Source organism: Nerophis ophidion, linkage group LG09 (genome assembly GCF_033978795.1).
Source record: "Nerophis ophidion isolate RoL-2023_Sa linkage group LG09, RoL_Noph_v1.0, whole genome shotgun sequence".
Lineage (NCBI taxonomy): Eukaryota > Metazoa > Chordata > Actinopteri > Syngnathiformes > Syngnathidae > Nerophis > Nerophis ophidion.
In genome coordinates, this window is record NC_084619.1 from 47,682,837 (window position 1) to 47,709,617 (window position 26,781).

Genomic DNA, 26,781 nt, shown 5'->3' on the forward strand with positions numbered 1-26,781 from the left:
ATAACCCTGGTTGCTGTATTTAAACGGGACAGCAGCAAAGACGCCAATTCTGTACCGAGAGTGTAGTTATACAAAATATAGAATACAACTACAATAGTTTGTTTCTTTATATGACAATTTAGTCATATTCAACATTTGAAAAAAATAGTTTATTTCAGCTAAAATAACACACAATAAGGTTAGTGTGAATTTTACTCATTGATATATTTGTGTAGTGCAGGTCTTGTTGTGAATTTAGTTTTTGAGATACTCTGCATTTACCTTAATAAAAGGTTTTTCAAGACAACTTCAAATAACTTAACATTTTAGTCGACTACATTTACTCTAATTTTAGTCAAATTAAATGAGGAATTTAGTTGACTAAAAATGAACTACAAGTAAATACTTTTTGATATCAATATTATTAAAACTAAAACATATTTTGGTAAAAAGATTATGACAGACTAAATTAAAAACTGCTGTCAAAATAAACACTGGTGGTGATCGTTTTTTGTATTGTCATCAGAAGGCATTAATCGACATTTGTCGATCACTTTTTCACGGAAATCAGATAATCAAATCCCTATTAAAACACCATATAAAACAATAATCTGAATAACAATATGCACACATGGAGGAAAACCTTGTCAACTAACTGTCACACGTTGAAAAAGTGACAATCGCTTATGTTAACATGAGAAACAGGTTCCAATGTATCCTGCTGAATTTGAACATTTTTTTTTAATTCCTGATGTGGACAATTCTTAAAGGTATAATCAAACTACATTCTGAGAGAGATCAAGTCAAATATTCATCAGTTGTTGCTGATAAATGATATCATTACCTGAACAACCCATCTGGTTGGAGCATGGCAGCAGTAAAAGACCTTGAGACGTTCAGTAAAAGGACAGTTTGTGTCTTCAAAATGGTCTGCAACTGCCTGAAAAAAAAAATATGGGGATGAGAAACATATTTCCCCATTTCTTTGTCTTTCTCATTGTTGTCGATTATATTTCCTGCTAGTTGCAGATAATACAGGAATGAGTATTAAGAATTTGAGAACCCCAATTTAACAGCAATACTGAGAACGAGAATGCATTTTGTGGTGGATTTGATTAAACACATAACCAAAACACGGCAAAATATGAACACAAACGGTTAAAAAGCACATACAATCTGCTATAATATCACTTTTCTGCAAACTTTGTTGTAAAAATCTGTCTACACATTTGTCCTTGACACCCATGTTGCAGGCTGGTTGCTCTGGAAACAAACCTTGCCTGCACTGCTTGGTGCCTCGTTTGCTTGAAGCTGCTGTGATGAAGATTACCGTGATAACGTGTAAATAAATCAAAAGTGGAGATTCTAATCTTAACGGGCCGTATGCGGGTCTGCTTTAGAACAATTATATGATACACAATTAGATGTGTGCCGTAGGACAACCATGGGATAACGTGTACATTCCTGTAACTTTGTCTGTAAAATATATATACTTTAATTAGCATTTCTCGAATCTAGTAACAGCATTTCATGACTAATATCTATAGAAACGTTTTGCTAGAGAATTGTTTTTTGTTAATGGTTTTTGTGTATGGTTACAGCCAACAAACAATTTTGCTCAATATAGTGCTGGATGGACCTCCTGTCCTGACTAAAGCGTCTTGACAGATGTTACAATAGTAGAACAGTGTTGACAAAAATTGTCATCATTTTATCTGTTGTGGATGCTTTTTGTCACCTGTTACAGAGATGTATTGCAAAATCGTACAGAATAAATGTGTTTTGTTTTTAACGTTTTGGTCAGATTTTATTTTGTGTGCGGCATGGATTTGCGGTTTGCAGAGGACGAGTAAGCAGTGCGCTAGACTATCGCAGCATTCAGAATGTAGATATAATCATCAGACCAGGAAGGTAAACAGATTCTATAAATGTATAAATACATGTATGAATATACAGGGTTATTGTATTTTGGTTTTCATTCTTCATCTTTTCCAAAATGTCGGTCTAGAACTGAATCATACAAAAACCAAAAGGTTTCCATTAGAGCTGCAACAACTAATCGATTATAAAAATAGTTGGCGATTAATTTAGTCATCGATTCGTTGGATCTATTCTATGCGCATGCGCTGCGGCTACATCTCAGCCAGCCAATGATGTGTCATGTGCAGCTCACGTGACCACGCCGTCTTCTTTGCCTGGAAACATTAAAAAAACGGCGGAGGAAAACAGTACCGATAGTTCAGCGGAGAAACATCTTGAAGTTAATGCTTCAATGGAGAAAAGTGTACGACCTACAGTAAGTTGTCCAAAGTGTGGGATCCATTTACTTTAAAGACTTCAAAGAAGACAGTTTCCTGCAAAATGTGCAGCATGGACCTCACGTGGCACGGAAGGACAACATTGCTTCGTGAGCACCTGAAGCGGAGACATTGATGAAGGGAAGAAGTCACGGTACGTAACTTTAAGTCCAGAGTCCGGATAAATTGATCCGTTGTGTCCGTCTTTGTGTGTTTTTAATCTTTTGTTAACGAAGATATTTTTTTTAAGGCAGCGCTGCATCAACTGTTGTGTATTAACTTTTAGAGTGTTAGGAACGTTTTGCAGAGTGCGACGACTTCATTTTTTGTGTTAAGAGTCGCAACAGGCATTCATGAGTTAAGCACGGCAGATCTTTTTTCTGAGTAACGTTAACGTTATCCCTTTCTTGCAACGCGGGGCTGATAACGTGTCTCCGGCACATTTGACTCCGTTTTGAGAGAGAAAACGCACGGTTACCAATTTGGAAATAAACGTAACGGACAGAAATATCTCAGGTTGGTTTCATAATGGATCGATGTAGCCGGGCCCCATTAAGCCATATAAATCTATTTATATTTGAGTGACACTCTAGCATAACTAAATGTTATGAAGGTGCTGGAATATTTCATGTTATTATTCACAGGCAGCCTAAAATGAATCCTTTATTATTCACAACAGAAACGGGTACATTATCTGCCCTGTTCTGATGAGATACATTTGTGTGTTATTATTGGTGTATTCTGCAACTCCAAAGTCCATTTATTTAATTTAGCTGTTTTTTTAAATGTGGTGGCGTATTTGCCTTTTAAGTCAGAAATGATTAATAAAATCAACTGGGTATGTATTGAGTTACATGTAAATGATGCTACTATGTACATTCATAATATGGTTTCTCTCATTTCAGAAAGAAACAAGGCAGCATTAGCGACTTGGTACAAAGGAAGGCCTGCACACCACAGCAAGCAGTTGCATTGACTGATGCTATCCTGAACATGTTGGTAACTGACATGAGGCGACTATCAATGGTGGAGCATGAAGGTTTTAGACAAATGATTCATGTCCTCAACCCTGGTTACACCCTTCCCTCGAGGACCCATTTTAACAAACTGATGGAGAGGAAGTACGAGCAGACATTCCAAGCAGTGTAGACTGACATAAAAGCCGCCCAGAGCAAAATTGCTCTCACTACTGATGTGTGGACAAGTGTAGCCACGGAAGCCTACCTCGGCAATACAAGCCATTACATTGGAGACGAATGGAACATTAAATCAATCTGCCTTACGACCATGCCACTAGAGGAAAGACATTCAGCATCCAACATTGCAGAATGGTTGGAATAGGTAGTAGACAGGTTTGAAATTCCCCTAAACAAAATTATTGCTATTGTGCATGACAATGGTGCATTTTATAAAAAACAACATTTGTGTAACACTTGCCTTGTTTTATTTGGCGAGTCGAAAGGACATGGTGCCAGTATGGTGTTTTTAAAAATAAAGTATTGTAAATGATAGAAATGTAGTTTGTCTCTTTTATCCGATTATTAATCGATTAATCAAGTAATAATCAACAGATTAATCGATTATCAAATGAATCATTAGTTGCAGCCCTAGTTTCCATTACGAAAAATTACCTGGCAATAATCAGGTCCAAAATATTAAAATTATGTATGATTCCTGCCGAGATCATATCTTTATCAAAATCGGTCCAAATTTAAGGCTCCAATATCAGTATTAAATCAGAAATGAAAATGTTGGATCGGGACACTTCAAGTTCCGAGTATGTGTGGATCCAATGAGTGCTGTCAAACAAATGACTTATATTATAGAATTTAGATCACTGTATGTACAAACCCTGTTTCCTTATGAGTTGGGGAATTGTGTTAGATGAAAATATAAACGGAATACAATGATTTGCAAATCATTTTCAACCCATATTCAGTTGAATATGCTACAAACACAACATATTTGATGTTCAAACTGATAAACATTTTTTTTTGCAAATAATCACTAACTTAAGAATTTGATGCCAGCAACACATTACAAAGAAGTTGGGAATGATGGCAATAAATACTGATAAAGTTGACGAATGCCCATCAAACACTTATTTGGAACATCCCACAAGTGTGGAGGCTAATTGGGAACAGGTGGGTGCCATGATTGGGTATAAAAACAGCTTCCCAAAAAATGCTCAGTCTTACACAAGAAAGGATGGGGCGAGGTACACCACTTTGTCCACAACTGCGTGAGCAAATAGTCAAACAGTTTAAGAACAACGTTTCTCAAAGTGCAATTGCAAGAAATTTAGGGATTTCAACATCTACGGTCCATAATATCATCAAAAGGTTCAGAGAATCTGGAGAAATCACACCACATAAGCGGCATGGCCGGAAAGCAACATTGAATGACCCGACCTTCGATCCCTCAGACGGCACTGTATCAAAAACCGACATCAATCTCTAAAGGATATCACCACATGGGCTCAGGAACACTTTAGAAAACCATTGTCACTAAATACAGTTCGTCGCTACATCTGTAAATGAAAGTTAAAGCTCTACTATGCAAAGCGAAAGCCATTTATCAACAACATCTATGAACGCCGCCGGCTTCTCTGGGCCCGAGATTATCTAAGATTGGACTGATGCAAAGTGGAAAAGTGTTCTGTGGTGTGACGAGTCCACATTTCAAATTGTTTTTGCAAATATTCCACATCGTGTCTTCCGGACCAAAGGGGAAGCAAACCATCCAGACTATTATCAACGCAAAGTTCAAAAGCCAGCATCTGTGATGGTATGGGGGTGTGTTAGTGCCAAAGGCATGGATAACTTACACATCTTTGAAGGCACCATTAATGCTGAAAGGTACATACAGGTTTTGGAACAACGTGCTGCCATCTAAGCGTCGTGTTTTTCATGGACGCCCCTGCTTTTTTCAGCAAGACAATGCCAAGCCACATTCAGCACGTGTTACAACAGCGTGGATTCGTAAAAAAAGAGTGCAGGTACTTTTCTGGCCTGCCTGCAGTCCAGACCTGTCTCCCATCGAAAATGTGTGGCGCATTATGAAGCGTAAAATACGACAGCAGAGACCCCGGACTGTTGAACGACTGAAGTTCTACATAAAAAAAAAATAATGGGAAAGAATTCCACTTTCAAAGCTTCAACAAGTAGTTTCCTCAGTTCCCAAATGTTTATTGAGTGTTGTTAAAAGAAAAGGTGATGTAACACAGTGGTGAACATGCCCTTTCCCAACTACTTTGGCACGTGTTGCAGCCATGAAATTCTAAGTTAATTATTATTTGCAAAAAATATATATAAAGTTTAAGAGTTTGAACATCAAATATCTTGTCTTTGTAGTGCATTTAATTGAATATGGGTTGAAAAAGATTTGCAAATCGTTGTATTCCGTTTATATGTACATCTAACACAATTTCCCAACTCATATGGAAAGAGGGATTGTATATAGTTGAGCCAGTATGAATAATTCCGATTCGACCAAATCTAAAAATCAATGCAAAATTCATGTTTTTCAAAATCCCTGAAGATGTGGTATTATTATTCCATCCCGAAAAAAGACCAGTTCCAATGAATCACTAAACCCGAAATGAAGAAGATATCTAAGCACAGGTTTGCATGAGTGTATGTACACCTCTGATCAGAAGTCTAAATACACACCTGAAAAAACAACCTTCTTCTTTTACGTGTCTAAGGATGTTCTCATTCATCAAGGTCATTCAAACGAAACCAACTGGACTGTTCAGTTTTTTTTTAGAAAGCACTACTATTACCTGTACAAGTAGGTATATAGATAGTTTTATCATACTTCATCAGTTTTACTCAAAAGCATTTGATGAGTTTGAGTGTAGTGTCTACCAAGAAGAAGCCACATTTACACCATCAATTTCACACAAAATAGCCATCATGACAGCACAAATAATGTGTTGTCTATACTACAACCACTGCATATACTATATTTACCTGCATTTGCATCATGGCTCTTTCAACACATCGGGAACTCCCTTTTTCCAGTTTGGTCCTGAGGCATACTGCTGTCATCTCCACAGCCCAGAACTTAGGCTGAGACAGTAAACACTGAAAATAGACAGGGATACAAAAGTTTCAAGTACAGGCACTAATCCACAAACAAATCATGCCTAGACAATAAAAAGCCCGGCAAGATTTTTGCTTGCGATACGTGCAAGAAATAGAAATAGAAATAGAAAACAAGAATTAGCGACAGGCACGTGGAAGAATACATACTTCTATGTCGTAAGACTGAAAAAAGGAAAATGCCATTGCTGTTCTTTTTACTTCAGGATTTCCCCTTCAAGCATGAGGCCAAATCTTAAAATTGCAGTGCGTAAAAGAAAATAAAGTAAAATTTGACCAGATAAAATGTTGATAGTGTGTAGAGATGAAAAATGGTTGCATGCGAGGTCCAAGCCACACGAATGTCGCAACCATCATAAATGATAACGATAGTATCTTTGAACATGTGAAAGGATCTGCACGTAGTGGTCTCATTTTTCTACACTTTCCAGAATGGAACCTCTGCTACAATCAAGGGAACACTGTATTCGTTTTGTTCATAGTTGGTTACTCTCCACTATAACAAGTTTCCAGCTTTTCATTTCTGTGGCGGATGTACCCACCCCGATTGTTCAGACTGCAGCTGCATTGAATACATATCAGATTTGTATTCACATACAAAAGGGGTCTTGAAAAAAAATAAATTGTATCGAAATCTGATACATGACACACATGGGAAAATAAATTGCAATTACCTGCAGTGTGAACATAGTCTTAAAAGACAGCCTTGTAAGACAATCTTTTAGGATGTAAGATAATTAGGTAGGGGGAAAATCGGGAAAAAACAGCCTGATTGTCTTTATGTGTGTAACCCGCTTAGGTCAACTAATTGTTGACACTAACTTTTTGATTTCATGTTGATATTTGATTGATTTAAAACTGTATTTAGATGCACCTCATGTAGTTAGCAAACATTGAATGGAAGCAACTGGACTCTTGTTGTTGGTTGGAAGATGTTTCACCTTCCATCTAAAAAAAAGTCTTCTTCAGTACAACATTTTAGGTGTGAAGTTTCCCTATTGATGTCTGGTGGGTTATAATTGCTGCAATGTCCCATGGTGGCTGTTTTGAAAAATGTTTTGTTGTATCATATTTTTCAGACTATACATGTAAAATCCTTTCATTTTTTCCAAAATCAACAGTGCACCTTAGATATGTATTAATTTTGGTTGTGGTACATGGTATAATAAGTGTGACTAGTAGATAGCAGTCACACATAAGAGATGGACTGAAGGTTGACGCCTGTTCAATAAATGATGCTAGCAGGTACCGGTAAGCAAGCAAGGCTAAAACTTTGATGTTTCATTGAGAATATCGAACATTAAACACAGCGCTCAAACATTTTTCAAAAGTTTTTAGTACGACTAAGCTAAGCTACTAAGCTACAAAGCCTCAGTGCTTTATGGATTGTCATAGCATTACGACTACCATACTCCGACGTACTGTGCTTCTACATACGGGTATTACTATGGTTTGTGTATAAGGACTTCAAAATAGAACCTATTAGGAGATATCATGTGGCGTTTTGTTTCGTTCTATCATGCAAAACCAACTTTTCTTACCTATTAGATGGTACCTGCTTTTGTGTATTTGGGATGTGCAAAAAATTTGCGCGGAACAGCCATTGCAGTCCGCGCCATTGTCAACAAGCTCCTTATTTTTCTCTATCCTCTTGTTGTTAGGCATTCATCCGCCGCTCTTGTCATTTCTAATACAAAACGGCATCCAGTTCTAACTTATATGTGCCAGTAACCTCGCTAAGGAAGCGCTAAAAACTTCAACAAAAGATTGCATTAGGAAGATGCTGTCAAAGTGTAAGTCAGACCACTGAAAACGACCTGTAAAACAATCAATGCAAAATTTTGACCAAAAAAAGCGTCTTTACATGTTATGTAGACAGGGCCAGTTTTTGCTATGGTAAATGTGGGTAACCGCTCAGAGCGCAATCAATGTGAGGGCGCACAAGCACATACAAAACAAAACTCACAAGTTTTATAGACGACTGCCACTCATTTCCATTAGTAACCCATTTGATATAGGGTTCCCAGTACAAATTGAACGCACCATAAAAGTCCAGAGTGCAAATGTGCGAACCGCTGCAATTCCCGCCCTGTGAGGGCATTTGCTTTGCAGTGGGGTTCACAGCAGCACCATGCTATGTGCTTTCACCTCAATTTGATTGATTGATTGATACTTTTATTAGTAAATTGCACAGTTCAGTACATATTCCGTACAATTGACCACTAAATGGTAACACCCGAATAAGTTTTTCAACTTGTTTATGTCGGGGTCCACGTTAATCAATTCAAGAGTCTCAAAAACACAAAATAAGTCTCCCATTACTCCGGTAAAAGTTGCCAGATTTGTTTCTAGTAACTGATTACAAAATAAAAGTCGCCAAGAGGATTGAAAAGTCACCAGATTCAGCGACAGTCACCAAATTGGCTACACTGGAAGAGGCAACTTGGCAAGGGGTAGGGGGCGGGGTATAAGCCGAGCCCAACCAGTGAGGCCACACAAGACAAAATGCTACCAAATAGATTGTATTCCATTCCTAAAATCAAAATAGACGCATATACCTACATGTAATTAATTGGGTTATGTGAGGAATGACAGAAAATGTCTGCAGTCATCTATTTGACTCACATGACTCTATTAAAACAACACAGGAGCGTCTCTCTAGACTTTCCATAATCAGACTGCATCAATTATACAATTGCTCAACAGCCTCCATACGATGATGTAATTATTGACTTTGCATCAAAGAAGGGAAGAAAAGTCAAGTTTTGGATTGCACTTCCCACCTGTTGTTAATGTCAGTAGTGAACAGGGTGAAAAACATGGGTTAAAAATCTTCTACGGTAGTACGGTCTGAGTACTGAAGTCATATTATGTTAATTATCTGCTGTTTCTGGTGTGCAAAAGTGGTGTGTTATAAAATGATAACAGGATTATTTGGAGGATACAAAACAAAACTTGTATGTAGAATATGTAATAGCTTACAAAAGGAATCTTTTTCCACAGAGTAGTTTTGTCGTTAGCTTTCTTCAGAGATTTTTCAAGCAAATTAGATCCTGTGATTAAAGATTTGTGCAATTAATGTTGGTTTATATACTGTATTTAATGTATACATCATTTATTTATATTGTTTTTTTCTTTATTCTTGTTACCTATGTATTTAAGATTGTATAATAAAATAGTACAAATATAATATAATATATTGTTGTGTTGGTGACAGGGTTTGGGGCCGGTAAGGGGGAAGAGAGATGCTTCGCCCAGGGTGTAAACCTAACGAGGATCTCCTCTGTATGCAGACCACACGTAAGTGTTTTAAATGTAAAAATCATATAATCCGGAGCACCTTTTGCGTTTAAATACGCCTTATGATCCGAAGGATACGGTATTAGCACTTTTTGTGGGCTGAATACAACAGATGGATGTCACGCACACAACTGTGTTCAAAGTAACTGCAGCTCTTGTGGAGAAAAAAAGACATGACACACATGATCCAAAGTAGACAAAGACAGCCAGACATATGACAACCATCAAACCAGCCTGCAGATTCCTGGATCTACATGTAGACTGGGAAGATGCCTGCCCACAGAACCAGAAGTGTTCCTATCACACAATACAATACACAAACTGTATCTTGCCCACTCACCATTACTGGAAAACAACAGAAATTTAGTCAACAGATCAAATATTCCTCTTTTTTTTACTACGTAGTCTGTTTTGTCTGTGAAATTTAGAATATTTTAGAGACAAAAAAACAGCTTTGCAGAAGCAAGATCTGTCGTGTTTTCGTGTTTCTAATTAGGTTTACAAATCAGTCATCAGTCAATTTATTTTTAATGTAGAATTAAATGACAAAATATGATGTGGCTAATGAGTTCATGAATTATAAACAGTAAGACAACTGTTTTGCAAAATACAGTGGGGAAATAAAGAATTGATCCCCTTTTAATTTTGCAAATGTATCCTATTAAAAATGAACATTTATTGTTGCCTGACTTGCCGAGCAGTAACAAGCAGGGGACTGCTATAAAGTAGGAGTGCAACTATTCCTTGACATTGTCAACAATATTCAAAACTAAAATTTGTCCGGACGAAATAATTTGTTTATAATTGGGCTAGAAAGGGCACGTGATTTCACAATGCATTGTGGGTGACGGGTAGTGGTTTTTGTTGGACGTAGGTTTTATTTACATGGCTTTACTGTACCCGCGGCAATGTGACAGACAGCAAAAAAAATGGATTTAAATGGATCTTACAGAATAAAAAAAATCAAATGACCACATCGGGACAAATTGTACCCTATTCTAAAGGCTCGCTATGGCGAAAAAAAAAACTTAAATTGGTGGAAATTATCCCATTTCGAGTGTACGCTATTCCACATCTTTATTCAAATATAGACTATTCCAAATCTTTATCTTTTTACTCTCCTTTATATGTGAATACCTAAGTGTGTTTTAAAGTCACACCAGCCAACCAGATAGATAGCCTGGGGTGGAAATGTCACAAGGCAGTGAAACAACAAATTAATAAAATATATAAATTCTATCGAATATGTGTTGTGCCGTGTCATAGGCAACAATAATCCAGCTGGATCAGTTAACCTCCAGTGACCTGCTTTTTTTAATTTTAATATCCTGCCCTGACAGATTCTTTTTCCAATGAGTCTTATCAGCCTGACAGACTCAGGAGACTCAAGTCATTGAACAAGCCAAATGAGATATCACATTACCCTGTCACGATGTCTCCAGACTAACGTTCTGTCTCTAATGTCTGTGGAAATAAAGAATAATCTGGTCTTCCAACATTTATCAGATTGTGTTTAGTTTTCAATCACGGAAGTAGACTTGTGTCCCAAATGCTTGAGTGGCAAATACGATTACAAGAAGACATCAGGAGCGTCTCATCACCCGAGGTTGAACTCACACTGACCTGACGACTTCATGGCTGCTGCAGCTGCTCTCACTCCAACCCTCTCTCAATCTAAAGTTAAACTGGACTTGGAAAGTGAAAGAGTATCCGTTGCAGGACGGTGATCTACCTCCTACTTTGGAACCATCTTTTTCCCGTGGGAAAACTGACTGATCACCCATGCCTTTGACAAACCTTTCCCGCCAAAATATTGGTCAAATTCCAAATTGTCTTGCACGTGTCCCAACTGTGCTGAACACGACTTTTATTTGGTTTGTTTGGCTGTCCTTGTTTTACATATTATTTGCACTATAGGATCACAATCTGTTATATTTTATATATTATTTTTAATATCTATTCATATGACCCTATGCTACCGTATTTTTCGGATTATAAATTGCAGTTTTTTTCATAGATTGGCCGGAACAATTTATGTGTGAAATTATTAACACATTACCGTAAAATATTAAATATTATTTATGTAATTCGCGGAAGAGATGAAGAAAATGTCAGCAATCGTCACACACACGTCAACCAATAAGAATTTGGCGGGGTAGGGTCAGGGCAGAAGTGCATTGTGGGTCCTGGGATGCTAACTGCTATATGTTATATGCTACTGCCGTAGCTATTAAAATGGATCATTTCAACGTTGGCGGTAACTAATAAAAACTGAGAAGGGCTGACCAAAAATGGCACTGAAAAGGAAATCATGTACTGCAGATTACAAGCTGGACGTAGTGAAATATGCAGCAGAAAACAAAAAGAGGACGCGGCACATACCTTTGGAGTTGGCAGAGTTGTTTAGAAGCGACATCGAGAAAGAAGATTTCATTGGATTTATTGATTGGGAGTGACTGATTGTCTGGTAAACGTATAGCATGTTCTATATGTTATAGTTATTTGAATTACTCTTACCATAATATGTTACGTTCTCCGTTGGTTATTTATGCGTCATATAACGTACTTATTCAGCCCGTTGTTCACTATTCTTTATTTATTTTAAATTGCCTTTCAAATGTCTATTCTTGGTGTTGGATTTTATCAAATAAATTTCCCCCCAAAATGCGACTTATACTCCAGTGTGACGTATATATGTTTTTTTCCTTCTTTACTATGCATTTTCGGCCGGTGCGACGTATATTGCGGAGCGACTTATAATCCGAAAAATACAGTATTTATAACCTATTACAGTGGAAACTCGATCTACAAACTTAATTGAATCTACAACATGGTTCACTAATCGAAAAAATTCGTATAGTGAAGCAGTTCCCAACAAGAAATAATGTAAACATGAACAATTGGTTCTAGCCTCAACAAAAGTCCCTATTTTAGTAAAAAACTGCCAACTTTGAAGACAATATAATGTATATATTATGTATACTGTATATAAATATAGCATCCCTACAAAGCAAGGGAGTAAGCTAGCAATGTTTTATCCAAACAGCACAACATGACACTAAGCTTAAATGTCCACATTGAACACATAAACACACAAGTCTCATTGGTGCATTCTCAAAACAAAAACAAAAAAAGGAACATTAATTTACCGTCTATCTGGGAATGTGTGTGACATTGTTGAACACTTCGGAGTGATAAATGACCAGTCGCTGCTAACAATAGCACAAACTAGCAGTGTGAGGCGATCCTTCATCGGCTTCGGTCTCGGTAGTGCCTTCTCCTTCGCTGTAAAACAGGTCCGCTCTGGCAACTTATTCAATCTCATCACAATTTAAGTCTTGCTGCGGTACAAAGCCCAAATCGCTGATAAAATCCTTGAAACAAGCTACAAACAAACTTTGTAGCTAAAATGCTAGCTCAATGGTTGTCTATCAACCCGAAGCTATACAGTAAGACTGTGAGAATTTGAAGACATTTAAAATGTTTGTGACCGTGACTGCATGGGTTCCCTCCAGGTACTCTGGCTTCTTCCCACTTCCAAAGACATGCACCTGGAGATAGGTTGATTGGCAACAGTAAATTGGCCCTAGTGTGTGAATGTGAGTGTAAATGTTGTCTGTCTATTTGTGTTGGCCCTGTGATGAGGTAGCAACTTGTCCAGGGTGTACACCGCTTTCTACCCGATAGTAGCTGAGATAGGCGCCAGCACCCCCCGTGAACCTGAAGGTGTAATAAGCGGTAGAAAATGGATGGATGGATGGATGGATGGTGATCATACAAAGTGATCTCTTAAAGGCCTACTGAAATGAGATTTTCTTATTTAAACAGGTCCATTCTATGTGTCATTCTTGATCATTTTGCGATATTGCCATATTTTTGCTGAAAGGATTTAGTAGACAACATCCACGATAAAGTTTGCAACTGAAGAAAAGCCCTGCCTCCACCGGAAGTCACAGACGATGACGTCACATGTTGATGGCTCCTCATAAATTCACATTGATTTTAATGGTAGCCTCCAACAAAAACAGCTATTCAGACCGAGAAAACGACAATTTCCCCATTAATTTGAGCGAGGATGAAAGATTTGTGTTTGAGGATATTGATAGCGACGGACTAGAAAAAAAAAAAAAAAGTTAAAAAAAAACAAAACGCGATTGCAATCGTGTTGCATTAAGACGGATTCATATGTTTTTAGAGACATTTACTAGGATAATTCTGGGAAATCCCTTATTTGTGTTGCTAGTGTTTTAGTGAGTTAAATAGTACCCGATAGTCGGAAATGTATGTCCACAGCCGGGTGTTGACGCGCAGTGTCTCGGGGAAGTCGACGGCAACTGTACGGGAGGCACACGCTCAGCTGATATCCGGTAAGAGGCGACTTTTTAACCACAATTTTCTCACCGAAAACTGCTGGTTGACATTCGGTTGGGATCCATGTTCGCTGGGATCCATTGTAAAGTTTCACGTCCGTGAATTTTAAACAAGGAATCACCGTGTGTTTGTGTGGCTAAAGGCTAAAGCTTCCCAACTCTGTCTTTCTACTTTGACTTCTACAATATTAATTGAACAAATTGCAAAAGATTCAGCAACACAGGTGTCCAAAATACTGTTTAGTTATGCAATTAAAGCAGACGACTTTTAGCTGGGTGTGTGCGCAGCGCTCATATACATAACAGCCCGTGACGTCACACGTACACGTCATCATTACGCGACGTTTTCAAGAAAAAAGTTCCAGAAAATTTTAAATTGCAATTTACTAAACTAAAAAAGCCGTAATGGCATTTGTAGCAAAGTTAATATTTCATCATTGATATATAAACTATCAGACTGCATGGTGGGTAGTAGTGGGTTTCAGTAGGCATTTAAAGAGGCTCACAAGTTTTATGGAAGTCACGAGAATATCGATGCACTTTACAATGACAATGAAAAAATTGAATAATATAAGTCCAGTGAGAGCAATTCAACAAACCAACTGTACATGTGTAGAGGTACCATTTTTACAACCATGTCCTCAATGGCTTGTTAGAACAAAAGCAGCTTGTGACATATAATTGAGCAGCAGAGTGAAGCACATGTACCTATTTTCCACTGCAGCGAACTTTGCTGCAAGAGTAGAGTAAATTCAGTGTTGAAACCTGTGTTGATTCCTCACCAAATTCGTTTCCCATTGTCGTCGGGAGCCGTGTAACTAGGTCACAACGGTTAAGTGTCCAATCGGGAAATAACAGGAGTTTTGCGCGCAAACTGGGGGATATTTTTCCACAACAAGCGATGAGATGACGATGGACACATACATGCAGATATTCCTGTTATTGGTTGAGACTATAATATTTTGCTATGTTTGCAACCAGTGTGTGAAAGTCTAAGGATACCACAATTGTCTTTGGCCTTATGAGGAATCACAGACGAGGAAAATGGTGCGTGTACGTGTTTCTTTTTGCTAAATTTAGATCGGCACAATGTTGCAAACTTGCAGCTAGAGTTAACGAAACACGTCAATTATTATTTTTGTGTGTTTAGGTGCGGTTACCTATTGCAGTGGTTCTCAAATGGGGGTACGCGTACTCCTGGGGGTACTTGAAGGTATGCCAAGGGGTATGTAACATTTTTTTTAAAATATTCTAAAAAATAGCAACAATTCAAAAATCCTTTCTGAATATATTTATAGAAAAATACTTCAACAAAATATGACTGTAAGTTCATAAACTGTGAAAAGAACTACAACAATGCAATATTCAGTGTTAACAGCTAAATTTTTTTGTGGACATAAATATTGATGTTAAAGATTTCTTTTTTGGTGAAGAAATGTTTAGAATTAAGTTCATGAATCCAGATGGATCTCTACTACAATCCCCAAAGAGGACAATTTAAGTTGATTACTTCTGTGTGTAGAATTCTTTATTTATAATTGAATCACTTGTTTATTTTTCAACAGGTTTTTAGTTATTTTTACATCTTTTTTCCAAATAGTTAAAGAAAGACCACTACAAATGAGCAATATTTTGCACTGTCATACAATTTAATAAATCAGAAATTGATGACAAAGTGCTGTATTTTAATTTTTTATCTTTTTTTTTTTTTTCAACCAAAAATGTTTTGCTCTGATTAGGGGGTACTTGAATTAAAAAAAATGTTCACAGGGTATACATCACTGAAAAAAAGTTGAGAACCACTGACCTATAGCGTGGCCTAATCCCAGCTCAAAGTACTGGTGGGATGCAATTTTTCCAGATTTCATTCGTGTGCAATTCCAGCATAACTTCCGTGTATCCTGGGAGTCACATCTGTACATCTATAATGTAGTAAGACATGGATTGTCGAGAACTGCCACACATTTTCGAGCATGTATCCCTATGGAAAAAAGAGTGGCCATTTCTTTTTGTAAGCTTGCTAATGGAGAATACCGGACTATACGCCCTCTGTTTGGAGTAGGTCTCAGCACTGTGTTCAATTGCTTGCAGGACTTCTGCAATATAGCCATCAGTAATCTGCTTCCACTTCACCTGGCAACACCCGATGCTCGCAAATTACCAGAGATGGCCACTTATTTTCCGAACTGTTGGAGAGCACTGCAGTGTGTGGGTGCCAATGATGGAAGTCATATCCCCATAATAGAGTGTGCCCGGGACTATAACAACTGGAAAGGTTGGCATTCTATCATTTTGCAGGGGGTTGTAAAAGGAAAAGGACAATTCTGGGATGTTTGTGTTGGATTTCACAGGAGTGTCCATGATTCCAGATTGCTGAAACAGTCAATCATGTGGGATCTGATAAGCGATGGACAGTTGCTTGGGCAAAATAAAGTCACCATCTCAGGCTGTGATGTGGGGTATTACTTGATTAGAGACCCAGCATAGTTGGCTGATGAAGCTCTTCTTCGACACAGGAACACTGAGCCAACAGCAAAAGGCCTACAACTATCTACTCAGCTCTGCACTATCTGTTGTGAAAATTATGCTCAGGAGGCTGAAAGGAAAATGGAGGTGTCTCCTAAGAAGAAATGATTGCAAACTGGAGCTGTGCAAGAAAATTGTGGAAACTATGTTCAGGAGGCTGAAAGGAAAATGGAGTTGTCTCCTAAGAAGAAATGATTGCAAACTGAAGCTGTGCAAGAAAATTGTGCTTACATTTTATGTTCTGCATGAAAAACACTGATCATTTAACTGATGAAAACATTTACACGAATGACAATTTCCAGCTGCGAATTCAGGCATTACCCAATAACAATTGAATAGAAGGATAGAAGGATTGTTACAACGTGTAACTGGAATAAAACAAACAACATGTTTACTTGACCCACTTCCTGGGAAACTTATCAAGGAGCTTTTTGTATTATTAGGTCCATCAGTGCTAAATATTATAAACTTATCACTTTCCTCGGGCACTGTTCCCCTTGCATTCAAAAAAGCGGTTATTCATCCTCTCCTTAAAAGACCTAACCTCGATCCTGACCTCATGGTAAACTACCGACCGGTGTCTCACCTTCCCTTTATTTAAAAAATCCTCGAAAAAATTGTTGCAGAGCAGCTAAATGAATACTTAGCGTTTAACAATCTATGTGAAACCTTTCAATCCGGTTTCAGGGCAAAACACTCTACTGAGACAGCCCTCGCAAAATTGACTAATGATCTATTGCTAACGATGGATTCTGATGCGTCATCTATGTTGCTGCTCCTCGATCTTAGCGCTGCTTTCGATACCGTCGATCATAATATTTTATTAGAGCGTATCAAAACACGAATTGGTATGTCAGACTCAGCCCTGTCATGGTTTAACTCTTATCTTACTGATAGGATGCAGTGCGTCTCCCATAACAGTGTGACCTCGGACTATGTTAAGGTAACGTGTGGAGTTCCCCAGGGTTCGGTCCTTGGCCCTGTACTCTTCAGCATCTACATGCTGCCGCTGGGTGACGTCATACGCAAATACGGTATTAGCTTTCACTGTTATGCTGATGACACCCAACTCTACATGCCCCTAAAGCTGACCAACACGCAGGACTGTAGTCAGTTGGAAGCGTGTCTTAATGAAATTAAACAATGGATGTCCGCTAACTTTTTGCAACTTAATGCCAAAAAAACGGAAATGCTTATTATCGGTCCTGCTAGACACCGACCTCTATTTAATAATACAACTTTAACATTTGACAACCAAATAATAAAACAAGGTGACTCTGTAAAAAATCTGGGTATTATCTTCGACCCAACTCTCTCCTTTGAGTCACACATTAAAAGCGTTACTAAAACGGCCTTCTTTCATCTCCGTAATATCGCTAAAATTCGCTCCATTTTGTCCACTAAAGACGCCGAGATCATTATGCATGCGTTTGTTACATCTCGTCTCGATTACTGTAACGTATTATTTTCGGGTCTCCCCATGTCTAGCATTAAAAGATTACAGTTGGTACAAAATGCGGCTGCTAGACTTTTGACAAGAACAAGAAAGTTTGATCGTATTACGCCTGTACTGGCTCACCTGCACTGGCTTCCTGTGCACTTAAGATGTGACTTTAAGGTTTTACTACTTACGTATAAAATACTACACGGTCTAGCTCCAGCCTATCTTGCCGATTGTATTGTACCGTATGTCCCGGCATGAAATCTGCGTTCAAAAGACTCCGACTTATTAGTGATTCCTAGAGCCCAAAAAAAGTCTGCGGGCTATAGAGCGTTTTCCGTTCGGGCTCCAGTACTCTGGAATGCCCTCCCGGTAACAGTTCGAGATGCTACCTCAGTAGAAGCATTTAAGTCTCACCTTAAAACTCATCTGTATACTCTAGCCTTTAAATAGACCTCCTTTTTAGACCAGTTGATCTGCCGCTTCTTTTCTTTCTCCTATGTCCCCCCCTCCCTTGTGGAGGGGGTCCGGTCCGATGACCATGGATGAAGTACTGGCTGTCCAGAGTCGAGACCCAGGATGGACCGCTCGTCGGGACCCAGGATGGACCGCTCGCCTGTATCGGTTGGGGACATCTCTACGCTGCTGATCCGCCTCCGCTTGAGATGGTTTCCTGTGGACGGGACTCTCGCTGCTGTCTTGGATCCGCTTGAACTGAACTCTCGCGGCTGTGTTGGAGCCACTATGGATTGAACTTTCACAGTACCATGTTAGACCCGCTCGACATCCATTGCTTTCGGTCCCCTAGAGGGGGGGGGGGGGGGGGGGGGGTTGCCCACATCTGAGGTCCTCTCCAAGGTTTCTCATAGTCAGCATTGTCACTGGCGTCCCACTGGATGTGAATTCTCCCTGCCCACTGGGTGTGAGTTTTCCTTGCCCTTTTGTGGGTTCTTCCCAGGATGTTGTAGTCGTAATGATTTGTGCAGTCCTTTGAGACATTTGTGATTTGGGGCTATATAAATAAACATTGATTGATTGATTGATTGAACAATTCAGAAGCAGGCCACATTAGAGCAGCAGTAAGTTATGTTTTTGTACCGGTTTTATAATATCTGTGTTACTTGCAGTGCTGTGATTTTTTATGTAGAATAAAAAAACATGTAAAGCAGAGGTCGCCAACCCATCAATCGCGAACGACCAGCCGATATTTGGGATCCTACACGTTGATTGCAAAAATATTAGAAAAAAAAAAAGTATTAATATACAGTGGGGCAAAAAAGTATTTAGTAAGCCACCGATTGTGCAAGTTCTCCCACTTAAAATGATGACAGAGGTCTGTAATTTTCATCATAGGTACACTTCAACTGTGAGAGACAGAATGTGGAAAAAAATCCAGGAATTCACATTGTAGGAATTTTAAAGAATTTATTTGTAAATTATGGTGGAAAATAAGTATTTGGTCAACCAGTCAAAGCGCTCAAAGGAGGTTTTGGCTCAAAATCTCGTGATACATGGCCCCATTCATTCTTTCCTTAACACGGATCAATCGTCCTGTCCCCTCAGCAGAAAAACAGCCCCAAAGCATGATGTTTCCACCCCCATGCTTTGCAGTAGGTACGGTGCTCTTCGGATGCAACTCAGTATTGTTCTTCCTCCAAACACGACGAGTTTAGTTTATACCAAAAAGTTCTATTTTGGTTTCATCTGACATCATGACATTCTCCCAATCCTCTGCTGTATCATCCATGTATCCATTTTGGTATAAACTCAACTCGTCGTGTTTGGAGGAAGAAGAATACTGCGTTGCATCCCAAGAACACCATAACTACTGTGAAGCATGGGGGTGGAAACATCATGCTTTGGGGCTGTTTTTCTGCTAAGGAGACAGGACGATTGATCCGTGTTAAGGAAAGAATGAATGGGGCCATGTATCATGAGATTTTGAGCCAAAACCTCCTTCCATCAGTGAGAGCTTTGAATGGTTGACCAAATACTTATTTTCCACCATAATTTACTAATAATTTTTTTTTTAATTCCTACAATGTGAATTCATGGATTTTTTTTTTCACATTCTGTCTCTCACAGTTGAAGTGTACCTAAGATTAAAATTACAGACCTCTGTCATCATTTTAAGTGGGAGAACTTGCACAATCGGTGGCTGACTAAATACTTTTTTGCCCCACTGATTAGTGACACCCTCACCCGGAGAGTGACAAACAGACTAACAGACAAGCATTTTAACCCCTGATCACGCCTGCACGTCTCACCTCTCTCTCTTCAGCCTTGCATCCGCCGCTCTCGACATCACAGCCACACCCCCTGAACACGGCGGCGCATTTCACCCGCTCGTCTCAAAAACGTGCATTTTGTGACCTGCACAAAAATCATCGCGTTGCAACAATGCATTAGGCCTGAATGTTGCAAACTGCAACACAACGGACATTTTCAAGCATCCGACATCAAACAACTCTTCCTTGGGGACGCGTCATGAAAAAGTCGCTCACACTTTCTGGGCAGCAACTGGCTACAGTTCCCCAGCAATGCAGCGCTGTGCTAGAAGTTCTGCTACGTCTTCCACAAACTTTAACGTTCCGTCAAGGCGAGTGGCCCATTTTTTGGTCATCATCATCGCTCCACTGCAACAGGAAGCTAACAAGCCAATAAATGAGTCTGTGAACATTGCTCCAAAGTACGGATTTTGTGTTGATATATATAAAAAAGCAAACATTGACATGTGCAAATGCAGTAATGTATGCTAAAACAGGGCAGAAGCTAAAAAGGACTTCCCTGTTTACTCCTTCTTTCATCACACATGAAAAACCTGCCAGGTGAACAGCTGCTTGTATTACTTCCGGTGCAGACGTAAGCTGACTCGCATCCCATATGTGACCATAGGATGAACATATATACTACAGTCCTAAGACTATAGTGGTGATTAACAGTTTGTTTGTCATTGGCCCTAGGCACATTGCAAAAAATAAAACACCAGCAAAAATTTGGAAAACGACAAGAAGCAAAAAGTAGCCTGTTTATTTTCACAGAGACGTGGCTAACCCTCTGCATCCCAGATGCTAATGTGAAGAAGCTGTGTGCTTTCATTGCAGTGAGAGCTGACAGAGACAAAAAAGCCTGCGGGAAGAGCAAGGGTGGGGGACTCATTATATATGTGAACAATCGCTAATGTAACCCAGAATATGTCACTGTGAAGGTAGTTTTTTCATTCTTGGACTTGGAGTTGGTGGCTGTTAGCCTTCAGTCATACTATCTACTGTACCAAGGGAGTTCAGTCATGTGATCCCTGTCAGTGTTTACATTCCTCTGAAAGCCTGTGAGAAGATCCACATAGTCCTAGCTCGACTGCAGACACAACACCCTGAGGCTTTTTTTTGTAATTTCAGGTGACTGAATGACTCTACTCTGGCTACTTTTTACCACTTTGTGAATTGTCCCACATGAAGAAACAGGAAAATTGTATGCTAATTAAAGGGATGCATACAGGGTCAAACCCCCACGGGGTCAGATCCAAACCTGGTTTGCCTACAGCCACAGTACACCCCACCCCTTCCACCGGTGCAGTGGCAGCCTTTGACAACACGTTTCTTTCAAAGATAGCCTGCTGAAGTGGAGAATGCCCTCGGAGACTGCTTCGACATCACAAACTTGAGTGTACTACTAAGCACACATTCTGCACAGACGTAGTCACCCCTACAAGGATTGTCCAAAACACAAGTAATTGGCGACTAATGAAGTCTAAAATGCCCTCAACAAGAAGACGGCTGCCTTCAGGGCAGAGACAGCGCAGTGTGATCTGAAACTGTGCTTGAAAGAGGCAAAGGGGAGCTACAGGAGGAAGGTGGAGAACACACTGAAGGAAAACAACATGAGGGATGAAAAACATCACAGGCTACAAAGCTCGGGAAAAAAAAGAGGGGGGACAGTGGAAAGGGAAAACCAGCTTAACACCTTTTTTCCAACAGGTTTGACCACCCTCATACCTCCACTCAATGCACCAATACCATGGTACACTACCTTCCCCCATAAACATGTTATCCCCCTTTCACTTAACCACCACATACCCATCTCGCATCATTCCACCCCCCATTCATGTCTCCTCAAACAACTCAAAATACCTTTTTTTCTCCCCCATGCATTACTGCAGACCAGTTCAAAGGAGAATTTAGAAAGCTTCACCCCAGAAAAGCAGCTGGCCCATATAATGTGTGCCCACGGCTACTGAAGATCTGCCCTGCTGAACTCGAAGACCCACTGCAGCATGTGTTGAACCTCAGTTTACAACTAGGGAGAGTACCCACAATCTGAAAAAAACATCCTCCAAACTCTGGAGTGGCCCCACAGTTTGCCTACCGGGCAGAGGTTGGTGTGGGGGAGTTCATCCTCTACATTCTACACCGAGTCCATGGATAAGGGGTGGGGCACAGTGAGGATTCCGCTTCTAGTCTTCTTGGGTGCTTTTAACACAATCCAACCCCCTCTGTTACAGGACAAACTGACTAGCACGCAGGTGGGACCACTCCTGCTGTATTGGATTTCTAACTACCTCACAGACGGACCTTAGTATGGACGTACGAAGGCCATCACATCAGACATCTTGAGTCAGCAGCACGTGGGCCACACGGCACTGTGCTGGCTCCTCTTCTATTCATGCTTTACACCTCAAACTTCTGCTACATCTCCCAATCATGTCACATCCAGATGTTTGCTGATGACGCAGCCATTGTGGGGTGTATCATTCACCCTCACCAAACTCTGGTGAGGGAATTTGTCACTTGGATCCACACAAACCAAGAGCAGCTCAACACCACAAAAACCAAAGAGCTTGTTATAGACTTTGAGAAGTCCAGGCCACGCTCCCAAGCAGTGAACATTGAGGGTGCTCAGGTGGAGGTTGAAGACATCCTACAAGTACCTTGGGGAGTGGCTGGATGAGAAGCTGGACTTGGCATGCAACACAGACTATCTGTACAGGAAGGTTCAAAGCAGAAGAGGCTATGATCCTTCAAAATCTGAAGGAAACTCCTGTGCAGCACATCAAAGAGGGACACTTTCAGACTGGACAAGCTCATTAGGCAGGCAGGCTCTTTGGTCAGCATGAAGCAGGACATTCTGACAGTTACAGAGAACAGATCCATGAACAAACTGCTGGCAATCCGGAATAACACCAGCCACCGTCTGCACACTGTCATCAGCCACCAGAGTAGCCTGTTTAGTGACTTGGTCATACCTGCTACTAGAATTGGAATTACCCGGAGGGAACTTTCCCAGTGGATTAAGAAAATTCCTATTCATTCATACAGTACCCATATATCTAATCATTATTAATGAAATTAAAAATGTTAACGCAGCTAGCTCCTCTGCAGCTCAAAATAACTCAAAATCACTGAAGTCTGAGGCAACACATTTTGTCCAATTAAGATAAGCGATTTTACAATGCCTCCAAATTTGTTAGACAACTAAAGTGCACCTTACAATTCAACAACCGGTGCGTACTGTAAGTACAATACTTACAGTATAAACACTTGGTAGGACTCAACAAAAGACAAGACTGGCACATTTAACTTAATGGCAAAGGCTACTTCCTGACTACAGTAACACACCTAGGACCGACTCAAGTGAATGCATATTTGCAAATGATACTCCAAAGTGTAAGAAAACCAAGTATAACTGGACAACAGTTGTTATTATCAGCTTACTATTAAATATCACATTAAAAGTTGATTTTATTTTTTAACAAATTAATATTTACCAACATGAACACACTCAAAAATAACCAAGAATTGGTACCATGATGACTGTTATCACATGTCCCAGAAATTGGTATTCTATCTGTGCCAAAGTGAAATGTACCCACACCTATCGGGGAGTGTCAGTGACATAAGCAAACAAGTCAATATGGACAACACTAAACAGACGGTTGGTTCTCTTCATGGGAAATTTGAGTACAAAAAAACATGTCAGAACAGTTGAGGGTCCCAAAGTATTATGTACATACTGCAGAAAGGAATTTCCGTTTCACCAAAGTACGTTAACACAAAAAGAGAAACAGGTCAACACTGTTATTGCTTGTCTAGAAAAATCGCGCAGTTTTTGAAAACATTAACATAATGTTAAACATGTTTAATAAACGTTAAGTGCATCTCTATTTTCTTCTTTCTTGACTCTTTGCTCATGCAAAATAAAACGCATTTAAAATAGATCTAAAGTTACTTACATTTAATCATGAGTCATCAAAATTAATCAACCCTCTGACTTATCTGATTTAGAAATGTAATAAAGGTAATGGTAACTGCACGAACACTATTTGATAGTAGCCTTTCCTATTACATTCTTGTGCATGGGGTTGTGGTGGGAGTTTGGGTGAAATTAAGTAAATAAAAAGAATGGTAAATAATGAAGGACCAGAGAATGACAACACCCACATCCCTCTAAAAAAACAACGCTGCCCTCCAATGATATAGGACACGCTATTTCCCTCCACGATGATTAACTGATGAAGCCTTGAGGCGCCTCGTAACAGAGATGGTTATTATAACAGAGGAGGTCCTCAGACTATGTACAAGTTCTGTTGCAATATAAGTGGAGTTTTTAAATAACATGTAAGCAAATGAACTACTAAGTTGTTTACACTCTACAAAGAGCACATGAAGTACATAAACAATACAGTAATAATGTTAAAAGCAAAAAATAAATTAAGGAGAGGTGTAAAAAGAGGACAATTCCTTACTTTTATTCCTGTGCATTGCACACTGGAAGGGCCGATGCAAGCGAGGCTCGAAAAGGAAGTGTCAATAATGAGACCACTATGCTGCTTCGTTATCAATGTTATCATTTCATAGGGTCAGACGCTTTCACCTGTTCATTGATACCATTTTTATCTTTCATGTAGGTCACAACGTTTGAGCGGCTTGGACCAAACATCCAACCACTTTCTCAACATTTTACCATATTAATTTCACTTCACTTTCCTTTCCTTTGACGCACTGCAATAACAGGAGTCTGCCTCACACTTGAGAAATAAATCATTTGAGCTGATACCGATACCAAAAACATCCTTCTCTAGACCAATACGGACCACGCATGAACATCTACTATTTTTTAAATGTAGATTGAAATGTGGCTTTTGCAGAAACTTTCTTTGCACCGGTGTCAAGCGAAATAAGTGCTCGCTGCGAAATAAGTGCCCAAGCGTGTCGGAGCATATATTTAGTGCATTAAGAGCGAAATATATGCCCACCCTATTGTATACAGCAGGGGTCACCAACCTTTTTGAAACCAAGAACTACTTCTTGGGTACTGATTAATGTGAAGGGCTACCAGTTTGATACACACTTAAAAAAATTGCCAGAAATAGCCAATTTGCTCAATTTACCTTTAATAAATAAATCTATATATATTTTTAAAAAATGGGTATTTCTGTCTGTCATTCCGTCGTACATTTTTTTTCCTTTTAAGGAAAGTTTTTTGTAGAGAATAAATGATGGAAAAAAACACTTAATTGAACGGTTTAAAAGAGGAGAAAATAGGAAAAAAAGGAAAATAAAATTTTTAAACATAGTTTATCTTCAATTTCGACTCATTAAAATTCAAAATTCAACCGAAAAAAAGAAGAGAAAAACTAACGAACTCGAATCATTTTGAAAAAATTTAAAAAATAATTTATGGAACATCATTAGTAATTTTTCCTGATTAAGATACATTTTAGAATTTTGATGACATGTTTTAAATAGGTTAAAATCCAATCTGCATTTTGTTAGAATATATAATAAATTGGACCAAGCTATATTTCTAACAAAGATTCATTATTTCTTCTAGATTTTCCAGAACAAAATTTTTTAAATAAATTCAAAGTTTGGTTCTGAAAATGTTCCATATTTGCCAGAATAATGTTTTTGAATTTTAATCATAATAAGTTTGAAGAAATATTTCACAAATATTATTCGTCGAAAAAACAGAAGCTAAAATGAAGAATTAAATTCAAATATATTTTTTATTCTTTACAATGAAAAAAATAAATTTACTTGAACATTGATTTAAGTTGTCAGGAAAGAAGAGGAAGGAATTTAAAAGGTAAAAAGGTATATGTGTTTAGGAATACTAAAATCATTTTTAAGGTTGTATTTTTTCTCTAAAATTGTCTTTCTGAAAGTTATAAGAAGCAAAGTAAAAAAAAAGAAATGAATTTATTTAAACAAGTGAAGACCAAATTTTTAAAATAGTTTCTTGGATTTTCAAATTCTATTTGAGTTTCGTCTCTCTTAGAATTAAAAATGTCGAGCAAAGCGAGACCAGCTTGCTAGTAAATAAATAAAAAAATAAATAAAAAAATAAAAAAATAGAAGCAGCTCACTGGTAAATTTGAGCTATTTTTAGAACAGGCCAGCGGGCTACTCATCTGGTCCTTACGGACGACCTGGTGCCCGCGGGCACCGCGTTGGTGACCCCTGGTATACAGTGTGTATGGGACGGCTTGCCAAATACTTGCCCCTGTGGATTTGCTGATATTGTTAGCTAAAAGAAAAACCGTATCATACCAAAGTTACTGTGATATATATTGTCTTAGGCTATTAAATATGGAGAAACGGCAGGATGAAACAAATAAGATCAGTAGTTTTAATTTTGGTGAGTTAAGCTTTTAAAAATAGTGACGGGCTCTCTCTCGCTACACACACGTTGGTTTGACAATGACGTCGCCCTGCCAAAAAACTGCCCGGCGCACCTGTGGACTGCGCAGGTGCACGCCTGCA

General features: G+C 38.9%; 1 protein-coding gene across 1 annotated transcript in view; it reads right to left on the reverse strand.

The window, feature by feature from the left end:
- The window catches only part of ttc27 (tetratricopeptide repeat domain 27), a 143,640-nt gene that overhangs the window by 27,498 nt on the left and 89,361 nt on the right, over positions 1–26,781 (reverse strand). The window contains exons 10-11 of the mRNA XM_061911092.1: positions 6,251–6,364; positions 824–919 (exon numbers count right to left, since the gene is read on the reverse strand). Of these exons, the coding sequence (XP_061767076.1) occupies positions 824–919; positions 6,251–6,364 (210 nt within the window). The remainder of the gene's footprint in view (positions 1–823; positions 920–6,250; positions 6,365–26,781) is intronic.